Raw genomic sequence first — 25,864 nt, 5'->3', positions numbered from 1 at the left:
TCCTAGAGGTCTCATCTCCAAATACAGCCATGCTGGGCAACGGGGCTTCACCACGAGGATCGGGGGGCTGGAGGGTGGACAGGATGTTCAGTCCATAGCGCACACTTCCTCTGCCAGCGGTCACCCGGGTTGCTCCCACCCCATCTGTTGTGGAGAGTGCTTCTGGGACCTTGGGGGCGCAAGTGTTTGAGTCCCTGCTCTCGAGTGATTTGGGTGCAAAGTCTAGGCGTGGGGCCGCGGGACCATTTGGCTAATCCTGTTAGAGCAGCTGAGCCAGTCTGCATTCCCGCTGGTGGCCCACGAGGGTCCCCCCCCGCCCCACATCCTCACCAACACATAGTTTTCTGGGTTTTGACCGTAGCCGTCTCGGTGGATGTGAGGTGGTGTCCGCTGTGGTTCTGAGGTGTGTTTCCCCAGCGACGAGTAACACTGAACATCCTTCGTGCGCTCCTTGGCCGTCCATGCACCTCCCTTGGAGAAGGTCTAAGTCCTTTGCCTGTTCTTTCGCCACGGGTTTCTGCTGTTGAGTTGTAGGAGTTCCGTGTGCAGCCTGGACATTAATTTCTTACTGGACATGTGGCTTGTATGTTCCTCAGTCCTGCTCTGCACCTCTCTGCTCCGGGACCTCGTCCTCTGCTGCACGGACGTTGTTCATTGTGACGCAGACGAAGCTCGACGTGTGTGTTATTTCTCGTTACTGCGCTGCGGGTGCCACAGCCAGGAAATTGCCAACAGTGCCAAGTCACGAAGCTTTCTGCCATGTTTTCTTCTGATGAGTTTTATAGTTTAGGTCTTAAGTGGTCTTGGATCCATTTTGAGTTCATGGTCTGTGCGGTGTGCTGAGGTCCAATTTTCCCAGTGCAGTAGGCACCTTAGTGGCAAATCATTTGAACATATACGGGTTTATTTCTGGGTTCTCTGTTCTGTCCCACTGCTCTCCACGTTCATCTTTTGGCCAATAGCACACTGTTTTGGTTACCATCACTTTATCATAAGCTTTGAAATCAGAAAGTGTAAGACCTCCAACTTTTTTCTTCAAGATTATTTTGTTTACTCAGTTGTCCTTGAGACTCCTTATGAATGTAAGGATGGATTTCTCTATTTCTGCAAAAATACTGGGACTTTGATAGGGATAGCACTGACTCTGTAATCACTGGGCGGTATTGACACGAGTGTGGTCTTCAAATCCATGACCTTGTTGTCCCTTTTGAAAACTGTCCTGTGCACGCTTTCTCTTCTAGACAAATTTGACACTAGGCTTATTACATTTCATTTATGCATAAATTCAGGGGAGAATTGCTATCCGTTTAACATTGAGCCTCTCCGTATAGAAACATGGTTTGTCTTTCCCTTTATTCAGGTTCTGTTTCCTTCACACTTCTTTTTTTTTTTTTTAACTTTATTTTTTTTTTTTTTAAGATTTTATTTATTTATCAGAGAGAGAGAGGAAGAGAGAGCGAGCATAGGCATACAGAGTGGCAGGCAGAGGCAGAGGGAGAAGCAGGCTCCCTGCCGAGCAAGGAGCCCGATGTGGGACTCGATCCCAGGACTCTGGGATCATGACCTGAGCCGAAGGCAGCTGCTTAACCAACTGAGCCACCCAGGCGTCCCTCCTTCACACTTCTTAGGAATGTGTGGTTACACTGTTTTCCTAAGTGTTTATAATTGTTGCTATTGAAAATAGGATTTTTAACGCCCCACGTCTTACTCTCTGTCGTTAGCTCTCTACCTGGGGTTATTCACTCCTGAGGTTAATAAGAACACAGCCCTCTGAGACTGCAAAGTCTAAGACTTCTGACACCAACCTCAAGTTTGGGGTTTCCCAAAACGACCTCAGATAATTTGCTAGAAAGACTCGTAGGACTCCAGGAAACACTACACTTCTAGTTTCATTATAACAAAAGGATACAGAGCAGAACTAGCCAAAGGAAGAGACACATGTAGAGGGCAGACTTTAGGACTGGGAGGCCCCGACACAAAGCTCCCATGTCCTCCGCAATGCACTACCCCCCGCCGGTGTCAATGTGGAACGACAAGACAGAGTGCTCACCTGAGCTTCGAGCTTTGAGGCTCAGAGTTTCTGACTGGGTTTCACTCTATAGCCGCATTTGACTAAATCACTGTCGGGCTGACGTCACTTGGCTCAACATCCCAGTCCCCCAAACTCGTGTTCGCTCTTCCGTGGCCGCCCCGATCCTGAACCATCTCATTAGCATAAACTCTCTGGGGACCAAGCCTGCAGGTGGTCCCAGGAATAAAATCCTGGGGTCTACAGGTCACCTCCCAGGAACCAGAAAGAAAAGCAAATCAAACTTTTTTTTTTTAAGATTTTATTTATTTGAGAAAGAGAGAGTGGGGAGAGGGGCAATAGGAGCCGCAGGGGAGGGAGTGGAAGGGGGAGAAGCAGGCTCCCCACCGAGCAGGGAAGAGCAGGGAACCGGTGTGGGACTCGGTCCCAGGACCCTGAGATCACCACCTGAGCAGAAGGCAGATGCTTAACTGACTGAGCCCCCCCAGGGGTCCCTCAAATTCTTTATTATACTTCCTTATACTCATTTCTATTTTTTTTTTCTAATTTAAACTGGCCAAGTTTGTCTACTTTATTTCCTTTATCAAATACCAAATTTTGCCTTTATTAACTCTAATGGTGTTTTCTATTTACCTCTTTAGTTCCTTCTGCTTTCAGGGAATTTATTTTACTGCTCTCCTAACTAGCTTGTGTTTATTTTCACCAAGGCGTGCCATACGAGGAACATGAGTATTCCACTCAGCACCCCCACCACGCCGTAAGCAAATGCGGCTGGCACCCCTCCCTGGGGACGTCCCCACACAGGGGCTCCCTGTTCTGGCCCTTCTCTGCCTCCGCTGTGTCTCCAGCTCTGACTCCCTGTGAGCGGGACTGTGCAGTCTGGACCCTCCCGTACCTGGGAGGGAGCACAGCTCTGCAGGGTCCCAGCGTGTTTGCACACCACGGCCGACCTCACCTGGGGGGAGCAGAGAGCTGCTGTCTGTGTAGGCCTGTTGCGATCCGGACTGCGTGAGCGTTACCGTGTATGTCTTCTGATGGACACCAGTACCAGTTTGGCTCAGATACCCGCAACCTCAACTGAGGGCCATGGATGGCTGTACGGCTGTTTCACAGGGGTCATACTGACACACACAAGCACCAGGAACATATAGGGCTGAGGTGAACAACATCGGCCCTCACGGACCAGGAGGGACCGCCGTACTCAGAGAACCTGGGAAGACACCCTGGGCTAGGCTGGGCTTGGCAGGAGGCGCTCTGTCCCCTCCGGGACCCTCCGCCAGATGGAGCTGCGGCTGAAGGCAGCGTCGCACCAGGGGACCCACTGACGCCATCTCTCTTTGATCTTAGGGAACAGACAGCACACACGTTGGAGTGCACATTTTTGGTTTATTCATCGAGGGGGCAAGGTGGAATCATGAACAGAAAGTTCTAGAAGACTCGCTGCCTCGTGAGCTGTGCTGCAGTTTTCCTGAAATCTACTTCTTGCCAACAAAGGTAACCACCCATGTGCTGATTAGTGAGTCAAGCCTCCAGGCTTTCCCTGGGGGACACCAGCCCCTCCTTCCGGTCCCCACTCCCTCCAGCCTCCCTGGGACGTTTGATGATATACTTCAGATGGCAAACGACATTTAAAGTAGCCCAACATACTGAATGTGAACGTCTGAAATAGATGCTACGCCAGCATCCAATGTTGCTTCTCAAGACCGTGTTCTGTGCAGTCCTGACGGTCAGTCGGAAAGTTCCAGTCTCTGGCGTAACCTGCATACGCAGCCACAGACCCAACCAGAAATGCGTGCAATGTATGATTGTCCCCCAAATCTAGCGTGTGGAAGGTGGGAGCTCCTGGTTTGCAATGTGACTATAGGAGTTTTTGTTTGTTTTTTTTTAAGATCTCTACTGACCGAGCAGATGCTTCTGAGCAGACGGATGCCGAGCTCTACACGTTCGAGTGCCCCGTCTACCAGACACCTGAGCGGTCAAGAACGCTGACGACCACTGGCTTACCGTCAACCTCTCTAACCTCAGTGCATCTACCCACGAGGAAACCTCCTAGTCACTGGGTCACAATGCAGGTTGCGCTGCTATGTGAGAGGAATGAGAAATAAACACAGGTACCAAACCACCTCCTGTTTGACTTGCCGGATTCACGTGTTTCGAGACCATCGCGGGTAGCCAGCACCCTGCACGGGGACATCCGTGTTCACCGCCCCCCCCATGACCTACAGGGGGACCCGCCGGCCGCTCTCTGTGCTCAGCCGCAACCCAGGTGAGCAGGGCTCCCTTTCCCGCACATGGAAAGCTCCGCGCCCCGCGAGCAACAGTGACCTCTGCGGTTATGCACAATACAAGAGACATGAGGGCTAGTTCTAGGGAATTCGTTCCCTGGCTGCACGGAGCCCAGAACGGGACCCCGCTGGCCTGACCGCGGGCCTCCGAGACAGGCGGATCTTTTCAAAGGAGGGGTCCTGAGACGTCCCCAGCCCCAATCCCACTGGAACCCCAACCCCGAGCAGGCAGCACGCTCAGTCACCATCAAACTGTGCTTCCGCCGGAAGGATCCTTATTACCGAGCGTGGCGTGTAGCACAAGTCGGAACTGGGGCCCACAGGCCACTGCATCCCACGGGGTGTTGGCAGCGGCTCACATCTGGGCCAAAGCTGATGAGTCTCGCCAGAGCTCACTGTGCCTGGAGCACACCCCGAAGCCACATCTGTGGCCCCCTTCCCTCAGCAGCAGGCGCGTCGGCACAAAGCCCCCTGTGCGTGCGCAGACGCCCAGCGAGCCGCTGCCTCCACGGCGAGGGGACAGCGCGGGGCCCACACTCACACCCAGATCCGTGCTCGCCGCCAACAGAACAGTAACATCTTTTGTGTCGTCTACGAGCTTGAACCGTCTGAAGGTAACCGTCCAAAAGCCACATAAGCTAGTCAGACAGCGGTGCCGAAAAGAATGAAGGAGACCTAGTCGCTGTCGGTTAGAAACGAAGAAAACGATAGTTGATCCAATTCACTTAATTAAGTAGCTTTCGGAATTAAGACACAATTTACTAACCGTCCGTGAGCTCCGGAAGCCGGGGCCTCTTCTCCCCGCATCCAGGAGTAGAGACCGAGGTGAGATCTTGCCTTCACTCACAGACACACAAACACCTCACGACGGGCTCAGTCTCTCCCGTGCTTCGATGTCTGTGTGGCTCGTATAGGCTCGTGAGAGCGGGACCGACTGAATGGTTTTGATTATTTCTCAATTTTCTCAAACAAGGACTAAATACATGGTCACGATCTGGGACCTGAAATCCTCAACTAAGCCCTTCCAGCTCCAGCCTATAGTGAGCCTCGATGCCAAGAGCCGTGGGCCCGTGGGTCCAGTTCGCCTTTTGGAGCCTCTGTGGCCCTGGAGGGTGGCAGTGGTCCCCTCGGGGCTCCTGTGTTAGCACCAACGACCCCAGAGTCACAGGCAGGGAAAAGAGGCTCTCGAGTGCAAAGGACATCTTTTTTATTTCCAACTTTATTTCCAACTTAAAACTTCATCATAAAATTTGTCAAATGTATCAAAACCAAAATGAACAACAAATCGTAGCTGAAATCCGGGAAAGCCACACTCTGCTGGCAGAGGCTCTCTTCTCCTTACTGGAGGAAGAATGAAACGAGCTCCTTCCTGCCCCCAGCAACCTCGGTCAAACGAGCACAGAACACACGGGAACGCTCATTCCGACGCCAGGAGAAAAGCAGAATCCAAAAACTGCCTGCTTACGTCAGTGCGAAAAAACACGGGCAACTCCCCCAAAACAAGGCTTCAAGAGCAAACTGTCTTGGGGACCACCCTGACTGAGCCAGCCCCACACCGCCCAGAGGCCGCACAGACGGGACACGCACACCCACGTATCTCGCATGTAAAATGCATCCTTAAAAACCCAAACACACACATATTAAATTCCCCTATATTTAAGATACTGAGAACAATTTAACTTTGAACACAAAAATTTTAGCGAATTTGCTACTGTTCCATTTTAGGACAATTAATAATGAGACCCTAACAACTAGAACTCAACAGCTACAGCTAGCCGCCCTACACACAAGTATTAAACTAAAGGATTTTGAACTCTTGTTCTTCGAGGAACGCCACCCTCCTTTCCAGGGAGCAGCGTCCTGCAGCTCTAGGGATGGTACAAAATACAGTCTGAACGGCATGACATCAGCAGTAGCAAAACCACAGTTTTATTTCAAAAAGTCAAAAAACATACAAAAATATCAGCCTGAAATGGCAGGTTTTCAGACACCGATCTGTGTAAAAATGTTTAAATAGTGATGTTACTGCAAAAATATATATTCTATTTTTTTCTATGGGCAACAGTTTATAAAGGCAAACGAATGGCTGCAGCTGAGGTAGCAAAGCCAAATTCACAAACTTTGGATTAAGAAAAATAACCTTCCTATGTTTTAACAGCATCTTTATACAGCGTTAAATGAATTCTATTGCTTTGCCATTTTTAATCGACGTGTATTTTTATAAAACTTAATTTAAAATACTGCAAATGTTTTTGTTAAAAAGATACTTAGTCCTATTTCACATTCAAAATACTGTACAGAAAAATCCGAGGTCCCCATATATTACACGAGAGCTGGGTATTTACACCTTCCAACGCAGCTCTAGAAGCTGAAGGCAAGCCAGCGGCTCCTGACCACCTCGCCCCGCCTCTCCCCAGAGAGCAGTTCATGTAGGACCGGGGTCTACGCTCAAATCACTTAACTAGGAAAAGGAAATGGATGAAAATCCTCTTCTCTGAATATAACAAAACACAAGTGCTTCGAGGGTCACGGTTCCACGTAAGAAATACCACTGACAAAACCATCACAATTTGAAAAGTCCTCGAAACCCACAGACACCTGTGGTATCCTTTTCAGTGCATTGAGAAGACTTTTAAGAATGGAGCATTTCCCACTAGAAAGCCAATTCTAACACCTTCGCCTGTTTCCTTCTGTTCACGGCTGTGATTTAGTAACGATAAACCTGGGGAGGTTAAAAGACCACTTGGCTCCATAGTCCCGACTGGAGCAGGAGAGTGAGGACCAGCGGAGGCGCGGCGGCAGGGTGGGAGGCAGCGCGTGGCTAGTAGATGTAGGGGATGATGCGGTAGGGCACATGGCGGCGGTACTTCTCCCAGGCCAGGCCGTACTTCCTCCGGCAGTGGCGCTCGTCACGGGCCTCGCGGTGCACCAGCAGCACAGCAAAGTAGATCACGTAGAAATAGGGCAGAATGTGCTTAAAACCTGCGGAGCGCAACAGACGCGTGAGGTAGCTTCCCTGTTTGTCCCCCCAGTCTTCCCAAGTGGACCGTGGGATTGCTCCCTTTTCCCCCATGCTGGGGAAGCCCCCCACCCCCAACACGTGGCAGAAGATGGCATCTGCGTGACAGGCTCTCCAGGGCGCAGGGCCAGCCGCGCCTTCTCACACGCCCGTCCTCTCCTGGCCCTCACCGGGTCCTCCGGTCAATGCTAACTTCACTCCCCTAAGTGATCAGGTGTAGCGGCTGGTGTGGGAGTGGCTTCCACCAGGGGAGTCACAGGCCCCCTGTGACCCCCCAACTCTGCCCCTAACCCCTACCCCCCAACACGGCACACATGGCGCCCCTATGCAGTGCTCACCACAGGGGAGGGACCACGCCAGGGCCATGATGAGATCACCCAAGTAATTGGGGTGACGAACGAAGCCCCACCATCCAGAAACTAGAAGATTTTTTCCAGTTGAAGTATGGATGGTTTTTAGATCTAGGTGAAAATAAAAATACATTTATAATGATCTCTACACCAACAGAGAGGCAAAATCTTTATGTGAGGAAAATATAAATATAAACCGATACTTACGTGCAAGCTTTGGGTCACTGGGATTTTTCCGGAATGCATTTTTCTGAGAATTTGCACATCGGAAGATTACATATCCACAAACTGTAATTTTTTTAATATTTCATGTTAACAATTTAGATCAATATAATCAAATACTTAAAAGCATTTGTAACTTCACCTAGAAATGATTTCTTTGCTCTGAGAAAGTTTCCAAAAGATGGAATACTTTGAGAGGTTTTGAACTCAATCTCAGAATGTCAAAAGAAAATAACAATCCTGAAATTTCACCACCCACGAGGGGGATGCAAAACCAGCCCGCGCAGTTACATCACCAATGAAACCAAATACAGCCCCGCCTGTAATAATCCCATCGAGGCTGGTGTCAGGCAGAATCCAGAACATAGGGTGCAGCCGCTGGAGCCCAGCACCTGCAAGCCGGAACACGGATGCCCGGGGACTCGGAATCAAAGCACAGCTCAGAGCGGGACCAGGATGGCCTGTGCGGACACCGCCAAGTCCGCTGCCAACCTACAAGCTGCCGGCTCTGTCTCGGGCTTCGAAGGTCTAATGGGCCTTGACATATCCCAGCCTGTTCACCATACTGTCCAGCCTCCGGCCAGCGCGGAACACCAGGAGCCCACCCAGAAACGAGGCACTCGCCGTCCTGAGCAACACCCGGGCCTGGCGAGCATGGGTCACCAAACCAGCGATGAAATGCAACCAACGCCAGGAATCTTCTCTTCTGCCACGGACACTACTTAGCAGAGTAAAACTCGCTCTATTTGACGCTCGTGCTGCTTTGCTGTTCCTACCCCACCTCGGGTGCGGGCCTTTACCACACAGTGGCCTAGAGGAAGAGCCACCCTGACTCGCGTCCACATCGCCGGCGATGCTCCTTTTCTCCTACTGAGCTGCACCCCGCCCCTCCCCACGCTTCCCCACCCGCTCACACGTGAGAGCAAACACCCTACCCTCCAGTGAGCCCTACACTGACTGATGTTCCCCAGAGCGAGTCTGCTCTGCCTTCACCGTGACCTTCCTTGGGCTGTAGGTCCCTGTTAGTGCGCCAGGCCCCACAGTGTCTGACAGCAGGCCGGCCTAGCACGCCAGGACCAACCTTCCTGCATTCCAAGGTGCCCACCAGACAAAGCAGGCCTGCAAAAGAGAAACCACCAGAAAACGAAGCATCCATGCTCTCTACGGGCGCAAGAATCTTCTTTACAAGGGCGCCTGGGTGGCTCAGGTCATGATCTCAGGGTCCTGGGATCGAGCCCCGCATGGGGCTCTCTGCTCAGCGGGGAGCCTGCCTTCCCCTCTCTCTCTGCCTGCCTCTCTGCCTACTTGTGATCTCTGTCAAATAAATTAAAAAAAAAAAAAAAAAGGATCTTCTTTACAGGCATCATGAACTACTTCCCACCTGAGCTCATTACACCCGTTGAAGAGGGCGCATTGGGATGCGGAGCTGTCGGAGCACAGAGACTCGGCACATGATCTTTAACCCTCACAGACTCACTCAGTACTCACGTTTCAGAGCAATAATCAGAGAGGCCATGGGCCAGGACACTTCATTGGGATGGTTGACGAGATAAAAGGCTTGCAAGCTATAGATGAAGGGAACCCACACTAAGTCTCCAAAAGCCAGCATGAATCCAAACCCGTCATGGGTGATGTCCATGGTTGTCAACAATGCTTCCTGCGAGGAAAGAGCGGGAAAAGCCATTTTTAATGCCCTTTGGGGGATGAAAGTTTCTATGTTTCAGTTATACAAAGTACTGGTTCCTAGTCAAATTCATACAGCACTAGGGGAGGGCACATCAACCAGAAGGGTTTTAAGGAGCAGGGGAGGGGGGTCTGGTTCCAGGGCACATGTCCCCCACCTGGTCACTCCACTATCTCCATCTCGGGTCACCCGACCCACTCACTCCGCGATGTGGAAATAACGCATCTTGGAAAGGCCGCAGGTGCTCCTGCCTCTGCTCAGAGCAGCCTCCTCCGACCTCAGCCTACGGCCCCCCGCCCCGACCACCACCCCCAAGCCCCCTAAGCCACCTTCCTGCTCCCCCCTCCCCGACCAGACGTGGTGCTTCTCGACACTGCACCTGCGTGCAGGCTAAAGCCGCTCTCCGCAGCAGGCCACAGGAGGACAGGCGGGACATCGAGTGGTCACCTTGTCCCCAGCATACCACGCGCCTGCTCCGCAGTATGTGTTCCTATTGTTTGCCAAAGAATAACATCACCAACAGCCTTTGCGTCCATTCCACGTGTGCCCATCTACCTTGCGATCGCATCTGGCTTTTCCTGTCCACCCTTCACACGGGCCGCCTGACCTCCTCCGCGAGCAGACACACCCTGTATGGGCCTGGTCGGCGTGGGCCTGGTTGTGCAGGCTGGACTCCGATGGGAGATGCCAGTGGGGCCAAAACTCAGGAGGCCCTGGGATTCCCCAAAGGAATCCCTACTGACAGAGGACAGGCGGCAAGTGTGCGCCCTGGGGAGGGACCGATGGCCCAGGTTAAAGAAACAAAGCAGTCACTCCAAAGACCGTTTCCACCAGAAAGACCATGGGACACAAGAATGGGGGTCAGCAAGTTCCTGCGCGTGCCAGGTGATTCCGGGACGTGCACCGCTGACCACGGGGGTGGGGGCGCAGGTGCCACAGGAGCAGGCACAAGGGGACCCCAGGAGTCCCGCAGAGATGCCAGGGAATGCTCGCCTGTGTTTCACCACATTTCTCAGTTCCTTCCAGTCACCCGACCTGGTGAGGCAACCCCCGCCGGGCACCTGGCCGCAGCCAGAGGCTGAAGGCGGCCTACGCAGAGGCCCATTCTTCCAGAAGGCTGCGGTGCCCACGAGGCATGGGGACGGCCCCACCCAACCTCATCCCTGTGTCCCATCCCAGAGCTGACAACAGCATGTGGCCCAATGTCCAGAACCTAAGAACCCCCAGCCACATCAATGGGACCAGCACTGCGAGTCAGAAAGCCCCAGTCACTGACAAGCTACCAGAAAGCGGGTTGGAAAAAAAAGCCTCTGAGACAATGAAGCAACAGGGAAGCCTCGTCCAGTTCAGGCCTCCAAGGGGCCACTTGCCACCTGACAGTGGGAGGCCATGCCCGCCTGACCAAGAGCACTTCTAGGTTTTCTTCTACAGCACGTCGCCCCAGGTGGAGACGCAGACCGCGGGAGGCTGCAGGAGGCCGCGGGAGCTCCCCGAGGCGCTGGGCCAGCAGCTGAGGCTTCATGGCCTCTGAAGGCCCTAGTGTTCCCGGAGAGAAGGCAGATCACTGGAAGACAAACAGCGGGCCTGCCGAGTCGCCGTGACCATGCTCCCAGCGGCCACCCTGGCCACCCGACCCCACGGCCCACAGGAGCCAGCCCAGACTCCAGATGCCAACAGACTGGGACGCAAACCCACTTCAGGACAAAAGGACGTCAGCTGCCCATTCTATTTTTAAAACTGAGAGAAAACTCGACTTGGGATCTGGAAACATGGATTACAAAGACACTAGGAAACCGGTAACATAGGGGTCAAACATCAACTTCAAGGCCAATCTGTTCAGCTAAGACAAAGAGTCTTCAAGGGGCAGAAAACACTGACTGCTGCTCAGCGTGAGGGAAGCCACGGGTTAGGAACCCGGCTGGACTTAAACCGGTGTCCTCCATCATCAGGACTTCTGACTTCTTATCCGTCGGGCCAGAGCTAGTATTTTGCACATTTTGAAACACAACCATAAAACTTCCATCACCCTGTATGGAAGAACTAACTGCCTCTTGACGATCCGAAAAGCACTATCCTAATTCAATGATAATCTATCCTCTTTCATTTGACACAGTAGTTAAGAAACAGAGTTACTGAGGAATCCGTCACACTTGCAGATCTTGAATCTGTCACACCCAGGAGCAGCCGAGACACAGCGGCACCAGCAAGTGCCCGCGTACCGGGCATTAGCGCTCACCGCGTCCGCTCCAGGCTCCGCACTGGCCTGGGAGGGTGCCGGGGGTGCAGGCTAAAGCCACTCTCCGCAGTAGGGTGCCGAGGGGTGCGCGAGGGAGGCCAAGGCCCCGAGCGCTCAGGCAGACCGCCCACCCGACTCCCAAGGCCTCTGTGCTCTGAACATAATTACCTCGTTCCAGAGAGCATCCACCACATACAAGAGCTGGAAACTGTTCACCAAAATCATCGCCAAGGACGGAGCGGCTCGATTCTGTACCTTCATCTCTGCCAAAAGCATCACCAAGTTCACAACCACCTGAAAGAAGAAGGGCAAGTACCAGCTCCAAGTGCCTCCCCAGACCCCTGGCTGCCACTGGGGGAGACGGTCGCCTCACTGCCGAGAGAGCCACAGTCGCCAATGACCACAGAGTGACCTGCGGGGCCGAGATGCCAACACCACACACCGAGGTGGGACTCCCTGGGCAGGACACAGGGTCACCTCCATGGTGCTCTTATCAAAAACGCGTGTCCAATCAGGAGAAGACGGCGGGCCCTCTACACAGTATGTGACCGGCACGCTGTAAGGGGCAAGGTCCCACGAGCCGGGGAAAAACTCCAGGAGACAAAGCCGAGTCACAACCACATGCATTGGAGGCCTGTCCGGCAAGGGTCCCAGGACAGAGAAGGCCAACAGTGGAAAAAGAAGGGAAACCCAACAGGTCTGTGGATTCAGCTGAGAATACCGAATAATGGTTACCCCCAATCCTCGAGGCTACGTGCTTGTGCCTCATGTTCACGCGGGGGACAAGCAGGGAACGGAAGGGAATCCTGACTCCATTTCTGCAACTCCCCCACAGGTCTAAAATTAGGTAAAAATTCATTTTCTTTTTGAAGAGGACAAGAATACATTTTTTTCTTACATGAAATTTGCCTAGACTATCACATTCCTAATAAATACACTGACAGAATCAAAATAAAACAAACCCTTAATGTTTCACACCTGTAACAAGGGCATCTTAACCACATGGACTCTATTTGCAGGGAAAAAAAACTTCAAATACAGATTTGTAGAAATCTGTAACTGCTCCTAAAAGCAACTATAATTATTCCTAAAAACCCACAGCTTCCTCGAAATGATCTACAGTTTTTTCTAAATGCGAGATTAATGTGTGCTCCTGGACTGAAATTTAATGAGAGGAAGAGGACATACCCATCCGATCAGTCCGGGGCGCAATTCACAAAAGTATTTGAGATCAAAAGTACCAATCCGAGGATTAAGCTCACGGCCAATGAAGAAATCATAGACGGCGTTTCCTGGAAGGAAAAAGTTCTTACACAAACAGTACAGCCACTGGGAGGTTTATGGCGAGCACAGCCGCCTACCCCCAGGGCCCTAGTCCAGCCGCTTGGGGGTCCAGCAGGTAGTGGGCGGGTGGGTGTGCGCACCAGTGAGGACGGGGCGTGAGGACCTGACTGGAAGCAGCGAGGCCTCGAGGGCCAAAACTCCTGAGTTTAAGGAACCAGAGCTTTTTTAAAATGTAGACTCACAATTTTCTAAAATAAGCAACTTCATATTTTAAAATGTTTGAACACTTTAGGTCAAGAGTCAACCTATTTGTGATCTCTGTGACCTGGCTTGCTCTCTTTAAGGATATTGAACTACTTGAGACCAAAGGAGAAAATCCTAACTTGTGATGCTGAGGTGACTAAAACACTGGGGACTAGACATAAGTCACGACAACAAAAGGTCTTACTTGTCATCGAGTGACTGAAAAAGGAGGAGAATCGACTAGGAGCATAGGAGGAAAATACCAAATATATTTTTTCCCTTTAAATGTATTCTCCTTTCCGAATGGACTCCATGCCATTCTCCCTGCCTCCCCCTGGGGGTGCGCTGCTCACCAGAGCTGCCAGGGGCCAGGGCAGCCGGGGGGGCACCCGCAGCCCGTACGGCCAGGTAGGTGCTGAGGCCCACGGTGAAGGCGAAGGCCGCCAGCGCCAGCTGCAGGAAATGGTCGTAGACGTAGAACAGCTCCAGGCCCCAGAACACGGCCGCCCCAACGGCCGCGGCAGTCAGCAGGAAAGCATAGAACCCTGCACACGGGGCAACACAGAGACGTTAGCGAGGCCCAGGCTCAGCCCAAGGCAGGGAACCTCCTGGCAGAGCCGTGCGCTCACCCAGCTTTCCACCTGCTGGAACACACTTAAGGTCTCCTTGTGCATTACCACAGTCATTATGTGCTTTTAAGAGAAAGCTGAAAAGTGCACAGAAATTCACTATTAAAAAGCTGAGAAGGGGGGATTCCTGAGTGGCTCAGTTGACTGAGTGGCTACCTTCAGCTCAGGTCATGATCTCAGGGTCCTGGGACCGAGCCCCCTGCTCAGCAGGGAGTCTGCTTCTCCCTCTGCCTATGGCTCCTCCCCTGCTCGCATACTCTCACTCTAGCTCTCTCTCAAATAAAGTCTTTTAAAAATACTAATGAAAAGGTAAAATATAAAAAAGGAGGGAAAGGGACCCAGGGGCCTCTTGGAGCAGTGCCGTGACAGGGCTAAAACAGCAGCCGTGGGACACTCATAGGGAGGAGAGGACCATGTTCGCAGGAGCCCTGCGAACGCAGCCGAGGGATGTGCAGAGGCCAGTGGCTGTGGCAAAGAGAGGCTGGCTCTCAGGGCAGGAGAAGCCAGGAAGGCCACACAGGATGGGACCTCCTGGGCCAGGCAGTAACCCCAGAGTACACAGACTAGGGTGATCACTTCGCTCAGTGGTAAGTATTAGCAGGAAAAGCAAACCGGGTGGCGGCAGGAGCACCCGAGGGGCCATCCCCGCACATGGCACGTGGAGCCCACGGGTCAGTGTGAGTCCCGGGGCAGCCAGCAACATGGACACATGCAGGAGCGCAGTACCCACGGGCTCTGAGCGAGCATCAGATCTGAGTGTTTAAAAAAAAAAAAAATCAGGAGCACCCAGGTGGCTCAGTGGGTTAAGCCTCTGCCTTCAGCTCAGGTCATGATCTCAGGGTCCTGGGATCGAGCCCCACATAGGGCTCTCTGCTCAACAGGAAGCCTGCTTCCCCCCCTCTCTCTGTCTGCCTCTCTGCCTGCTTGTGATCTCTATCAAATAAATAAATAAAATCTTGGGGCGCCTGGGTGGCTCAGTGGGTTAAGCCGCTGCCTTCGGCTCAGGTCATGATCTCAGGGTCCTGGGATCGAGTCCCGCATCGGGCTCTCTGCTCAGCAAGAAGCCTGCTTCCCTCTCTCTCTCTGCCTGCCTCTCTGTCTACTTGTGATCTCTCTCTGTCAAATAAATAAATAAAATCTTTAAAAAAAATAAATAAATAAATAAATAAATAAATAAAATCTTTGAAAAACAAATAACCATTTAATCTATACTTGAGTCTTCTTCCATCAGTAAGAGGCATTCCTTCCACAACCTGAAAAGAAAAAAAAGTTTTTTTAATTTGAAGCTTTAAAAAGCACAACACTCTCCCAACATCTAAATCCTGAATTTCACCACCTTTCAGCAGCATAGACAGTGACAGGTGGCAGACATATCAGTGGCACGTCATATGGGGAACCCTGCGGGGGTGGCTGACACAGACATCTTGGGGAAACTGCTCAGCCCGGGCTGCTGGACCCCTGGCCCCAGCCCGAGAGCACTGGTTGGCCACACGCTTGGAAGGCAGCTGCCGCAGCTGCAGGGACACAGCACAAGCTCATCGTCCCACGGCTGAGGTCCTTGTCTGCAGCCGCCCACTCCAAGCCCGGCTACCTGGCCCCCCTGCCCCACGCCACATGCAGACTCATCCCACAGACTTATGTGGTCTTGGTCCACACACACACACACACGCATGCACACGCACACATACATCCTCTCAGTTGTTCCATGAACCCTCCATGACCAAGAGCTAGGGAGCAGCCCGCACGTGCACTCAGGAAACACACACCTCCCTCGGGCTGAGTTTAAATAACGTCCACTTGCCCGACAGCAGCCACATCCTATTCCCCAAAATGACTGCTCAGCAATGCTGCCTCGTGTAGGAGACACCGACATAGTGTCATTCTGGGGCCGGACTCCTCCTCCCCCTCATTGGCTAGGACAGGGAACCCAGGCCTGGGGGCCACCACGGTGGCAGCGGAATCCCACATGCGGATTTCCAGCGCCCCCTGGAGGGTCCTTATCTAATAACCACCACGCGCGGCTCTAGCCCGTAAACGCGCAAGAACAGACACACACATGCAGATCTATCAAATCTGTAACCGTGGAAACTGCTTTTCTTATTCAACATTACCTAGTTTGAAGGTGGCTTACCTCAGCTAATCTGAATGTGTGTCTGCACTGTAGAGCTTTACCCTAAAGATGCCTGAGGTGGGGGGAGGGGAACCACAGCAGTGTGCCCTCCCAGCGGGAACTTACCTTCCCGATCGGCAGGAGGTAGAACAGAGCCTGAAGAAAAAACCAGAGCAGATAGACCCCGAACACTCTGGTTTCCCACAGATCAGACAAAGCTGGCAACGGAGGTGGGAAATTCAGAAGACGGGGCTCCTTCTGTTTGCACATGAGCAGCAACAGGAAGAGGAAGGCCGGCAAGCCGAGCATGATGAGAAACGCACCTGCAAACACCGGGGACCATTTGAGGTTCCAATTTCAGGCCAGTCGATCCAGTGCTTTCACTTTTCCGAGGCAGAACCAAAGGCCAGCTAAACATCTGACCCTGCTAAGGTACCATCAGCAACGCCTCACCCCTATGGTGCCCGGGGGGCAAGCGCCCGCAGGCACAGAGACCAGCGGAGACAATGGTCCCCCTCACAGACCAGGCTTCATGGCATTTCAAGTCCTGCCACACGGGAGCAGACAGGGCGAGATGCCAGCAACCCAGCCATTGGAACATCTAAAATTCATAAACCTCCTCATAGAAAAGCCAGCAAACATCCTGTCCCCAAGCTTCCAGAACTGGGCCAGTGCCCCATGCACAGAGCACACGCAAACACGGTGACAGGGACACCGTCGCTCGCAGCCCAGCCAGCCCAGTTACAGCTACGATCCTCCCGGCCACGAAGCCAGGCAGGACTCTGAACCTGTGGGCCCCGAATGGTTTCTTTTACATGAAATGGCATCATTTTCAAATTACGACCCACTGCAGAACACTGAGTGCTCGAACACCTGAGACCCTGGGTGCTCATGGCCCTGCCGGGCAGCTCAGGCACCCACCCCTGCCCGCAGCCACCGCTGTGCTTGGACTCCGTTGTCCTCCGCTTACCCTTCCCACACCAGCCTTCCCTTTACCTGATGCATTTCTTTGTTCAAAACCACAAGCAGGTTGCCTGAAGCTTTAAGTACAGCTTTAAGTACATGGGCACCCCCTTTGCACCTGCTATGCCTTCTGCCTGGAGGGCTCCTCCCCAGGCTCCCACGAGGCTCACACTCCTGCAGAGGGAGGCCCTCCCTCCCCCGCACTGCCCCACAGAGCTCACTGCCACTGCCACCGCCACGGCCACTGTCACCACCCTCCCCGTGCTAAGCCAGAGCAGCAGCCTACCAGGGACTCCACCGAACTCCAGGGCCTTGGTCTGCGTGGCTGGCTCTTCAGAGGTTTTCCATAATGTAGATCCTTTTGTTGCAACAATGTTTTCTTCCTTAGAATCTATGTCTTTTAATTTGATCTCTTCTCTTCTTGGCCGAAGGCTATACTGTGTAGATATGTAACGACTTTCTTCTGACAAATGGAATTTTTCCTAATTAGAAAATAGAAAATAGGAAATGTTTACAGTCAATAATTATCATTAATGTTACCCCATTAACTGACTCAGCATCTTAATATAGCCGCTCACTAACAAGAAGAAATCTGTTAAATGACATTCAGTCCTAATTTAAGGACGGAATTTTAGAAGAGATTGTAAGATTATGGTATACAGTGTGACTCTCGAGAGAAAGTCACATTTACGAAGAGGTCAAGTGCCAGAGATGAGAAGGACGCCCCGTACCTCAGTGTTTCTGGGGGGCAGGCCGTCCCTCTCTGTGTGCTCAGGCTCCCCGTTATATCTGCTGAGGCTGTTCCCAAACGGCTTCTAAGGTGAACACAAACCGTTATAAACATAAGAATCGTACCTTATTAAAGAGACCATTGTGACAAAAACTTGCTATTATGAAATCAAATAAAATAAACCAAAGATTCTCACAGCTTTGATTCTAAAAGATTTCAACATACTTTTGTTAAAAAGGAAAAGGAATAAAATTGATGAGAATTTCCCAATCGGAAAGGATTGGATTTTACAGTATAGCTTTCTCTGTGAGATCTTTCATCTTTTAAACATAGACTGTTACAATGTCATTGTCCAATGGCAGACACTCTAATAGTCACTATGAGTTAGAGAAAGTAAAAACTGGTCAATCAGTTCCCTGAGTGCTCGGGCGGTGGGGAGGGGGGGCGCACCCACATTCACTGCCCCCAAATAGCCACCAAGGGAAAACTAAGACATGGTGGGTACTCCGGGAGGGTCACCAGCAACCTGAAGACCACCCCCCGCTGCCTGGTTTCTACAGAGCCCCAAGCTCCCACTGCCTGTGTCCCTCTCCTCAAACCTGCCTCCACTTTAGGCAGCAGAGGGAACGCGTCACCGGACCAAACTGGGGAAGTGGTCCAGGGCTCTGCTGGCAAGGAGCACAGCCAGTCTGTGGCTCTTGGGTCACGAGGACTATAAGAAAGTCACATTGTAAACACGAACAGGCACTAAATGCTAAAAATGAAAAAGTGACAGAAAGGAGCACACAGCATCTGTTCCTTAAAATGTGTCCCCTGGTGGGCCCTGAGCACCGTTAACCGACAGAATATTCAAGCTCCCCAGTAATCCTCAAAGGCAAGGGAAAGGGGTGAGCCGACAGTATATGGCAATCAAACTGACCAAAAAAATTACTACTAGAATTCTCCGGATGAGAAAATGGGCATTCACACACTGTGGATGTTGGCAGAAACCTTGAGGCAATTCAGCCACATGCATCAAAGCCTCAGATCCGCTCCACCATCTGACCTGGAATTCCGCACCTAAGCACCGACGTTCGGGAAACCTCAGATGCTGTATAAGAGTATTTATTTACAACAGTGAAAATTCCAAGGAAAAGCGAAATGCCGATCATCGATAAGGGAGCTGATGCTAACAATCACATCACGTCCGTATGATTCACGGACAGCCAAACGATTCTATACAGCAAACGATGTACAAAAATACAATTCAGGTTATTCCTAATGTTTTAAAATTTTAAAATCTGACTATAAAACTGTGTACCTAAATCCAGTTTTTTAGGGTTATTAAAAGTCTGTGTGCATTTTACCCAGGAAAGAGATAAATTAAGTGAAGAGAATAAAAGATCATCTTTATTCAGTTCTTTTCCTTCAAAATCATTTCCATTTGGCCTACCATCTGAGACATCCTCGTGCGCTGGCCTGTAGCTCCTGCACACTGACCTTTCCGAGCTTCAGCTCAGAAAGCAATTCCGTTAAAATTATGATGCCCAGTAATGATGCCAAGACCAAGGATATGTTTTTGTAAAACACAGTATCCTTATTTTACACAAGAACTTTTTCAGTTCAACCTACAATCTACATCTACGTCAAATTTAAACCCTGCTTTTTTTAAAGTCCCGATACTAAACCGCACTCCTGTAACAGAGCGCTCTCTTGCACTTGTGTTCACAAGTACTGTACTTCCCGTTCTTCCAGCGGGTCACGCACTCTTCCACAGTCATCACCTTAGATGCCATGCATCCCTGCCCCATCGGCACGACTCACTGTGGCCTGAGTAAGCACGCACACGAAGGGGAAGACGGTTTGGGAACGAACCCCGGACACAGCTGCAGGCCTCCCGCGGGCCTGACTACACGCACCAGCACCAACGGAGTCAGCTTCACTTCCAGGACTTCCTTCCTCATCTCCTTTATGTCAGCCTGGTGTGAAGCAGAGGCAGATCGACGGGAACTCCTCGGTGGTCGACCAGGGGATCGGGAGCGTGACCTTGACCTACTCCCTCGGCGTCTGGAGGGAGAACTGGAAGTCGAACCACTTTTCCTTTGTCTAAAGGAAGTTAAAGGCTAGAGAGGGACGAGAAGGCACAGAGCTTTAGCACAAGACAGACCTGAAGGAGAAGAGGATGCAAAGCGTGCCCAGTACCATCAACTCTGCGATCACCCCGGGGCCTCAGGGTAGCCGAGAGCCTGCTGGACCAGGCCAGCCAGACGCTGCCATAGTGGCCCACCTCCCACGGGGCACACCTTTCTCAGAAGGTCCTGCGCGGGATGGTTGTGTCCAAGCCAACTACCTGTGCGCTCTGCCGACGGCACCCTCAAGAGCAGCAGCCCCTGACACCGAGTCAAACTGAGACGAGGGGACAAGTGAACCGCACCCAGCACCACGAACCCTAGCCCCCAGGGGCACTCGCAATAGCCACCCGGGAGGATCTGGAAAGCGGGGGCGCGGCTGGGCGACTCAGCAACACCTCCTTCTGCCCTCTTCTCTCCCACCTGACTCTGTGTGGCCCAGCAGCTAGGAATGGCTTTACTGTTTGTAAATGATGCCAAACAAAAACAGAAGAAACGTGAACCTTCGTGACCCGTGGGAAATACTTTAAATTCTCACTCCAGTGCCCATTAATAGTTTCATCAGAAAACAGCCACGTCCCCTCACGTCCCGACTACCTGAGCTGCTCTCGCACTGCAGAAACCACACGGCCCGTAACGCCTAAAACCATCACTATCTGGCTTTCGGTTCAAAAGCTTTGCCAACCCCGGGCCAAAGTACTCAGATTGTGGTTCAGAGGCTGTGGGTTCAAGAACTGTTTCTCACATCTACAACCAAAAACGAAATTGAGACTAGACGTGTAGAAGTCTTCACAGCATTTCGACAATGTGATTTTACACCCGTCGGATCTAACACTGCAAAGTCAGGGTTCTTGCCGCACATCTGTCTTCCAAGTGTCCGGCAAGTCACTTCTATGGTATTTCACGTAAGCACTTCTACACCACAGAGCAGATCATTTAAAGCCCCCCCCCCCCCACCAGAGAGGCTGAGAAGCCCTGGGCCAGACCTAAATCTAATTACTGTCACTCTCCTGATGAAATCCTCGGTGCTCGCGATGAAGCCCACATCTCTCTGGTTTTGCTCCCGTTAATCCTGGGCTGGCCCTCACCCCTGCACACTTGGCCGCCTGTGTCCACACCCACCTCCCACCCCCCGGCCAAGCCTCTGGCCAGAGCCGTGAGTTCTCCCTATTTGACCTCAGCACCCCCAGTGCTCTCTGCAAGCCCTCCCTGAGACCCCACACACACCAGCACCACCCACCAAACTTCCCTCACCAAAGGCATGACACGATCACGGAAGCGGGAGCTTCTGGGACCAGGATACCGCGACGCATTTGTGTCTCCCCCACCTGAAGCCCAAGTGTGGCCCTGCACCTCCACCCGGAGCCAGGCCTGACCACTGTACGGCTAAAAACGCACCACCAGTCACCTCCTCATCTAGAAACAGACTCTGGCAAAGCAACGGAGCACTTACCTTGATATCATTCTCCTTCAGCTCAAGTTCGGTGCCATCTTTGTACTTGACGGTGTAGAGCTGGGACTGGCTGTCATGGCTCAGAATTTCGACTTCATAGTAAAGTGAACTCCCAGGCCACCGACCTCTCACCACCTCGCCATCAGCAAATTTCCTACTTGGCATTTTGAAAAATCAGCCTGAATGGTTTAAAAGAAAAAACAAGGAGTCACTACATCCACACTCACATGTGTGAACACTAAACTTCCACAGACTGAACACTAAAAAACGTCTTTCCAAAGTGTTTAACTGGCAGAGATTTTAGGACCAGAAAAGGCTCCTGGAGCGACGGGGAGGGGAGGATGTCTGATGCAAAGGGGAGAACAAAGTACCAAGGACATGAGAACAGGCAGCACGAAATGGCAGAGTGGGGACGCACGAGGCTGTTGTTTCCGCTAGGGCGTATCTCACCCGGAGTCACTTTACACGGGGCGCTCTTGCCACCGCGGCACCTGCCGGTGACACGAACAAGCAGCCGGACAGAAAGGCACCAAGCGGTTTGCACTCTGCAAAATGCTATCACCCGAGTGACCAGACTTCTTGCTACTCAACAAGGCATGTCACAAAGGACACATTTCCTGATTTATAAATCCACACACAGGGCACCCTGCTGAGCCCTGTGACTCTTCATCTCTGGGTTGTGAGTTCAAGCCCCACATTGGGCACAGGGCTTACTATAAATAGATAGATAAATAAATTTGTATATAGTCTTACAAAGGCTTTAAAACCTTATTTAATTTGGGGGGCGCTTGGGTAGCTCAGTCAGTGAAACATCTGCCTTCAACTGAGGTCATGACCTCAGGGTCCTGGGATCAAGCCCCACAGTGGACTTCCTGCTCAGCGGGGAGTCTGGTTCTCACTCCCTCTGCTACTCTCCCTGTTTGTGTTTCTCTCTCACTCACACACACAAATAAATAAAATCTTTTAAAAAAAAAGTGTTTCATTTTTAACACATTACCTCTATTAAAAACAATAAATTCTAAGAAACCAGCCATCTGGGAAAATCAAGGAAGTATAACTAACATTACTATAAGCCACCAACAAGGAAAAAATTATTTTAAACCCATAACGAATAGCAAATGTGGGGTGCTTTCATAAAGTTTTCAAGTCTTACAGCTAAAATCCCAAACACACTCCAGCAGATCTGCCGACCACACACGGGTGGGCGCACACCCACTCGCAGCCGGCATCCACCCTCAGTTCCCACGTTCCTTTCCACATGGCCCCAGAGCCGAGTTTCAACCACTCCAAGAAACCAGACACAGCCAGCGGGGATGACCACTTACGGGAGGCTTCCTCAATTATCAAGGAGGGCTGGGTGCTGGGTGCTTCCAGCTCTCGGGCAGCACGCTTTCCCCGTCAACTGAGCAGCAGAGTCCTGCTGCCCTGGGACAAAACTGAGTGCCACTCCACCTCCTTCTGCACCAGCAGCTCAGCATCTCCTCCATCTCCTTCGGCCAGCTGGCCAGCCCCCGCTAGCCGGTCCGGCCCCAAAGCCTGCCGCTCAGCCAGCTGCGGTCAAGACCCGATTGCACCAGGCCGCATGGGCACGCCAGCAGCTCTCCAGAGTTAGGAAAGGGCGAAGCCGCGTTACCCCACCCCTCCAGCGGGAAACCTTTCATAAGCACATTTCCTCACTGTTAATTGCCTGAGAAAATACTTCACAAACTTCACTTGTTTAGAAAGATAGCAGCCAGGCTGGGAGATGAAAGCAAACCCAGCCACTTATCCAGTGATTAGAGGGTGTCAGTCCAGCACACGCGAGCGGAGAGGGTGCTCTGGGCAAGCGCCTGCCTGAGATAGCATCACGGGCTAATGAAGGGGTGTGGGCTCGGACCGGGGGAGAGGAGCCAGAAGCTTCAGTGCTGAAGTCACAGCCAGCTGAGATGGCATCTCAGGGGCACTTGGCAAGCAGGGGGCAGTGGACGCCTTGGGCCATGGAGGAGGGGGACAAAAAGGAAGGTGACAATGGCAAACCTTGCCGGTTTCAACATTCAGGTGCGAGTGCCTCTCAGTACTAAGAAAGAGGAAGGAAATGTGCACTTCTTCTCTCTTCTCTTGTGGCCCTCCACCTCCCCGGACCCCCTAAAATCAAACCACTGTTACTGGTACTGATGTCCAGAGGCTGGTCAGCCGGGGTTGGGAGAAGACAACTGTATCTTTGTCCACAAAGACGCCATTCCAGTTTGAAACAACTCTCCAGAGACTTAAAAAGCCTCTGGAGCAGACACTGTACCTTTCTGAACGTTTATTTATTGCCATCTGTTAGCCAATTAAATATTTTGGGTCACACAAATTAAGATATGTTATGGATATCTGTTAGGTTGCTAAGCTTAATTTAAAAAAAAAAAAAAAAAAAAAACTAAGACTTGGAACTCACAGCGATGTTTTCACTGGTGGCCGAGGAAGCCAGCCCTCTCCTTAGGAGACCTCTGTGGTGTCAACAAATGTTCCAGAAGATGAAACCACAACACTGTGCACACCTCCACTTTGCCCAAGCTCCTCCCACCCTGGTTCTCCTCCCACCCTGGTGACAGCACGGCCACCTTCCAACAGACTCCTCTGCAGGGTGAGTCCACCAAGATGGGACACCCCAGCCTCACTGCCACGATGCACAAGGTCCAGACCCACCGGGAAAGGCTTCATTCAGAAGGGACATCTCAGCCCAGTGGAAAGGAAAAGCTTGTTTACTGAGAGGCTTTGTGCTGTGAAGCCACACGCTTACTAACTTCCCTGTCAGTTAGCCCTAGAATCCTCACACATTTGAGCTGCGACTTGTTACTATTTATCAAGCCCACAGCCCTCTGCCCATGGAGACCACAGTGTTACAAGGGTGTCTGGTTCTCTTTCCCTCACTTTCCCAAACCAGTCCAAATCCGGCTGAGAAAGGGAAACTCAAAGGAAGTCTGACGGCTTCCGTTGCACACCGGCTTCCCTTGCACACCGGGGCCCAGGGCCCAAGGCCAGCCAGGCAAATGCCTGCCCCTGTCCCCGCCCCCCGCCCCCTGCCCGGGACGTAGGACACCTCGGAGACACCACTACCCAGGCCTGCCCACCGCCCAGGCCTGCCTGGGCAGACGGCCCGACCCCCCTAAGTAATCTGAACACACCAAGGTAAGGTCCATTCCCTTGCGGTTCCCTCTTACCCCTCCTCCCCTGACAGCTCTCGGAAACAAGCTAGGCGGCCGGTGCTCTGTCCACACCTGCCCTCTCTGGCCCTGCGACGCCGGTCTCTCTGCCACAGCTACTGCCACGGAGGCCGGGCACCCGCACACGCGTGCACGCGGCACGGAGTTGACGCCACAGGTGCGGCAGGTGAGCGCGGATGCGGTGAGGGGGCGGTGGGGGGGGGTCCGGAGCGCCCCCGCCCGAGCGCCAGACCAGGCCCCTCCAGGCTCAGGTCTTAGAAATGCCGCTTGAGGCCGCGGGCCGGTGTCACAAGGGCTTTTTTTAAAAGCCTTAAAACGGAGAAAACACAGGATCGAGCGCGCACAGCTCGCTTCACTATCCGCTTTCAGATCGTGGGAGTCCGGGAGCCAGGGACAGCGAAGGCGGACGGCAGCCGCGCCCTGTCCCCTTCCACGCATCCCTCGTCCCCGCAAACCCCCAGGTCCCCGTCCCGCCCGCCGGGCTCCCTATCCCCATCAGCGCATCCCTAGTCCCCGCGTCCCCGCGTCTCCGCCCCCGTCAGTGCATCCCCCGTCTCCGCGCCTTCCCCCCAGCCCCCGTCCTGCCCACCCGGCTCCCTTGTCCCCACGTGTCCCCCGTCCCCGTCAGCGCATCCCCTGTCCCCACGTCCCCCATCCCAGTCAGCGCATCCCTCGTCCCCGCGCCGCTCCGAGTACCCGTCCAGACCGCCGGGCTCCCGCGTGTCCCCTGTCCTCGTCAACACATCCTCCAACAGCGCCGCCCCAGTCCCCCGTCCCGCCCTCAGGGCTCCCCCGTCCCCCTGAGTCCCCGTCCCCGTCAGCGCACCCCCGTCACCCCCCCCCAAGCCCCCGTCCCCGTCAGCGCATCCCCCGTCCCCGTGACCCCCATCCTGAGTCCCGAGTCCCGCCCGCCCAGGCTCCCCCATCCCCCCAGTCTCCCATCCCCGTCAGCGCGTCCCCGTCCCTGCCGTGGCCGCACCCAGGGGCCCCAGGCCCACCACCGCCGCCCTCCAGGCCAACACCGCCGCGGCGCGCCCAAAATGGAGGGAGGCGCGGGCGATTTCCACCTCCGCTCCACTTCCGCCGCGGCCCGGCCGACCCCCTGCAGGGGAAGCCGGGGCCGCGCATCCCCTGCCCCCGCACCCGGAGGCCGCGCCGCGCTGGGCGGCGGGCACGGGGACGCTCACCTGCGCCGGGCTCCGGCGGGACGTGAACGGCTCCGGGACAGTAGCCGAGCAGCACCCGGCGTCAGCTCCGCGCGCACGACGCCGCCCGTCGCGCCCGCGCCAGCGCCCGAGCCCGCGCCCCCTCCCTCGAGCGCGCGCCTCGCC

At 53.1% G+C, this 25,864-nt stretch overlaps 2 protein-coding genes across 3 annotated transcripts in view; one reads left to right on the top strand and one right to left on the bottom strand.

Annotated features, from left to right (window-relative positions):
* DNAH14 (dynein axonemal heavy chain 14) overlaps positions 1-4,169 on the top strand; it is a 326,637-nt gene extending 322,468 nt beyond the window's left edge. Inside the window, exons 84-85 of the mRNA XM_047705359.1 lie at positions 3,377-3,523; positions 3,919-4,169. Coding sequence (XP_047561315.1) covers positions 3,377-3,523; positions 3,919-4,134 — 363 coding nt within the window. The 3' untranslated portion in view covers positions 4,135-4,169. The remainder of the gene's footprint in view (positions 1-3,376; positions 3,524-3,918) is intronic.
* Positions 4,170-5,504: 1,335 nt separating this feature from the next.
* Positions 5,505-25,864, bottom strand: LBR (lamin B receptor). Of its 2 annotated transcripts, none has more exons than XM_047704970.1 (14): positions 25,721-25,864; positions 21,346-21,524; positions 19,683-19,886; positions 17,786-17,869; positions 17,341-17,536; positions 16,218-16,414; positions 15,180-15,234; positions 13,706-13,897; positions 13,014-13,117; positions 11,994-12,119; positions 9,394-9,562; positions 7,891-7,971; positions 7,672-7,794; positions 5,505-7,296 (listed from the first exon to the last, which is right to left on the bottom strand). In XM_047704970.1, the coding sequence occupies exons 2-14, from the start codon at positions 21,508-21,510 to the stop codon at positions 7,136-7,138; spliced, it is 1,857 nt and encodes a 618-aa protein (XP_047560926.1). In that variant the 5' UTR covers positions 21,511-21,524; positions 25,721-25,864; the 3' UTR covers positions 5,505-7,135. The 2 variants fall into 2 exon arrangements, with proteins under 2 accessions (XP_047560926.1, XP_047560927.1); XM_047704971.1 differs by lacking the exon at positions 25,721-25,864 and adding an exon at positions 25,677-25,699.

This window comes from Lutra lutra, chromosome 15 (genome assembly GCF_902655055.1).
Source record: "Lutra lutra chromosome 15, mLutLut1.2, whole genome shotgun sequence".
Classification (NCBI taxonomy): Eukaryota; Metazoa; Chordata; class Mammalia; order Carnivora; family Mustelidae; genus Lutra; species Lutra lutra.
Note: the sequence above shows the minus strand (reverse complement) of the source record. Positions and strands in the feature narration are given on the sequence as shown.

Bases quoted from the DNA above. Each gene is read 5' to 3' on its own strand.
- LBR (XM_047704970.1), bottom strand. From the start codon at position 21,510: ATGCCAAGTAGGAAATTTGCTGATGGCGAGGTGGTGAGAGGTCGGTGG. The intron at 15,235-16,217 runs GTAAGTTCCCGC...TTTTCTTTTCAG, and splicing joins ACCTCCTGCCGATCGGGAAG to GTTGTGGAAGGAATGCCTCT. The intron at 7,795-7,890 runs GTAAGTATCGGT...ATTTTCACCTAG, and splicing joins CAGTGACCCAAAGCTTGCAC to ATCTAAAAACCATCCATACT.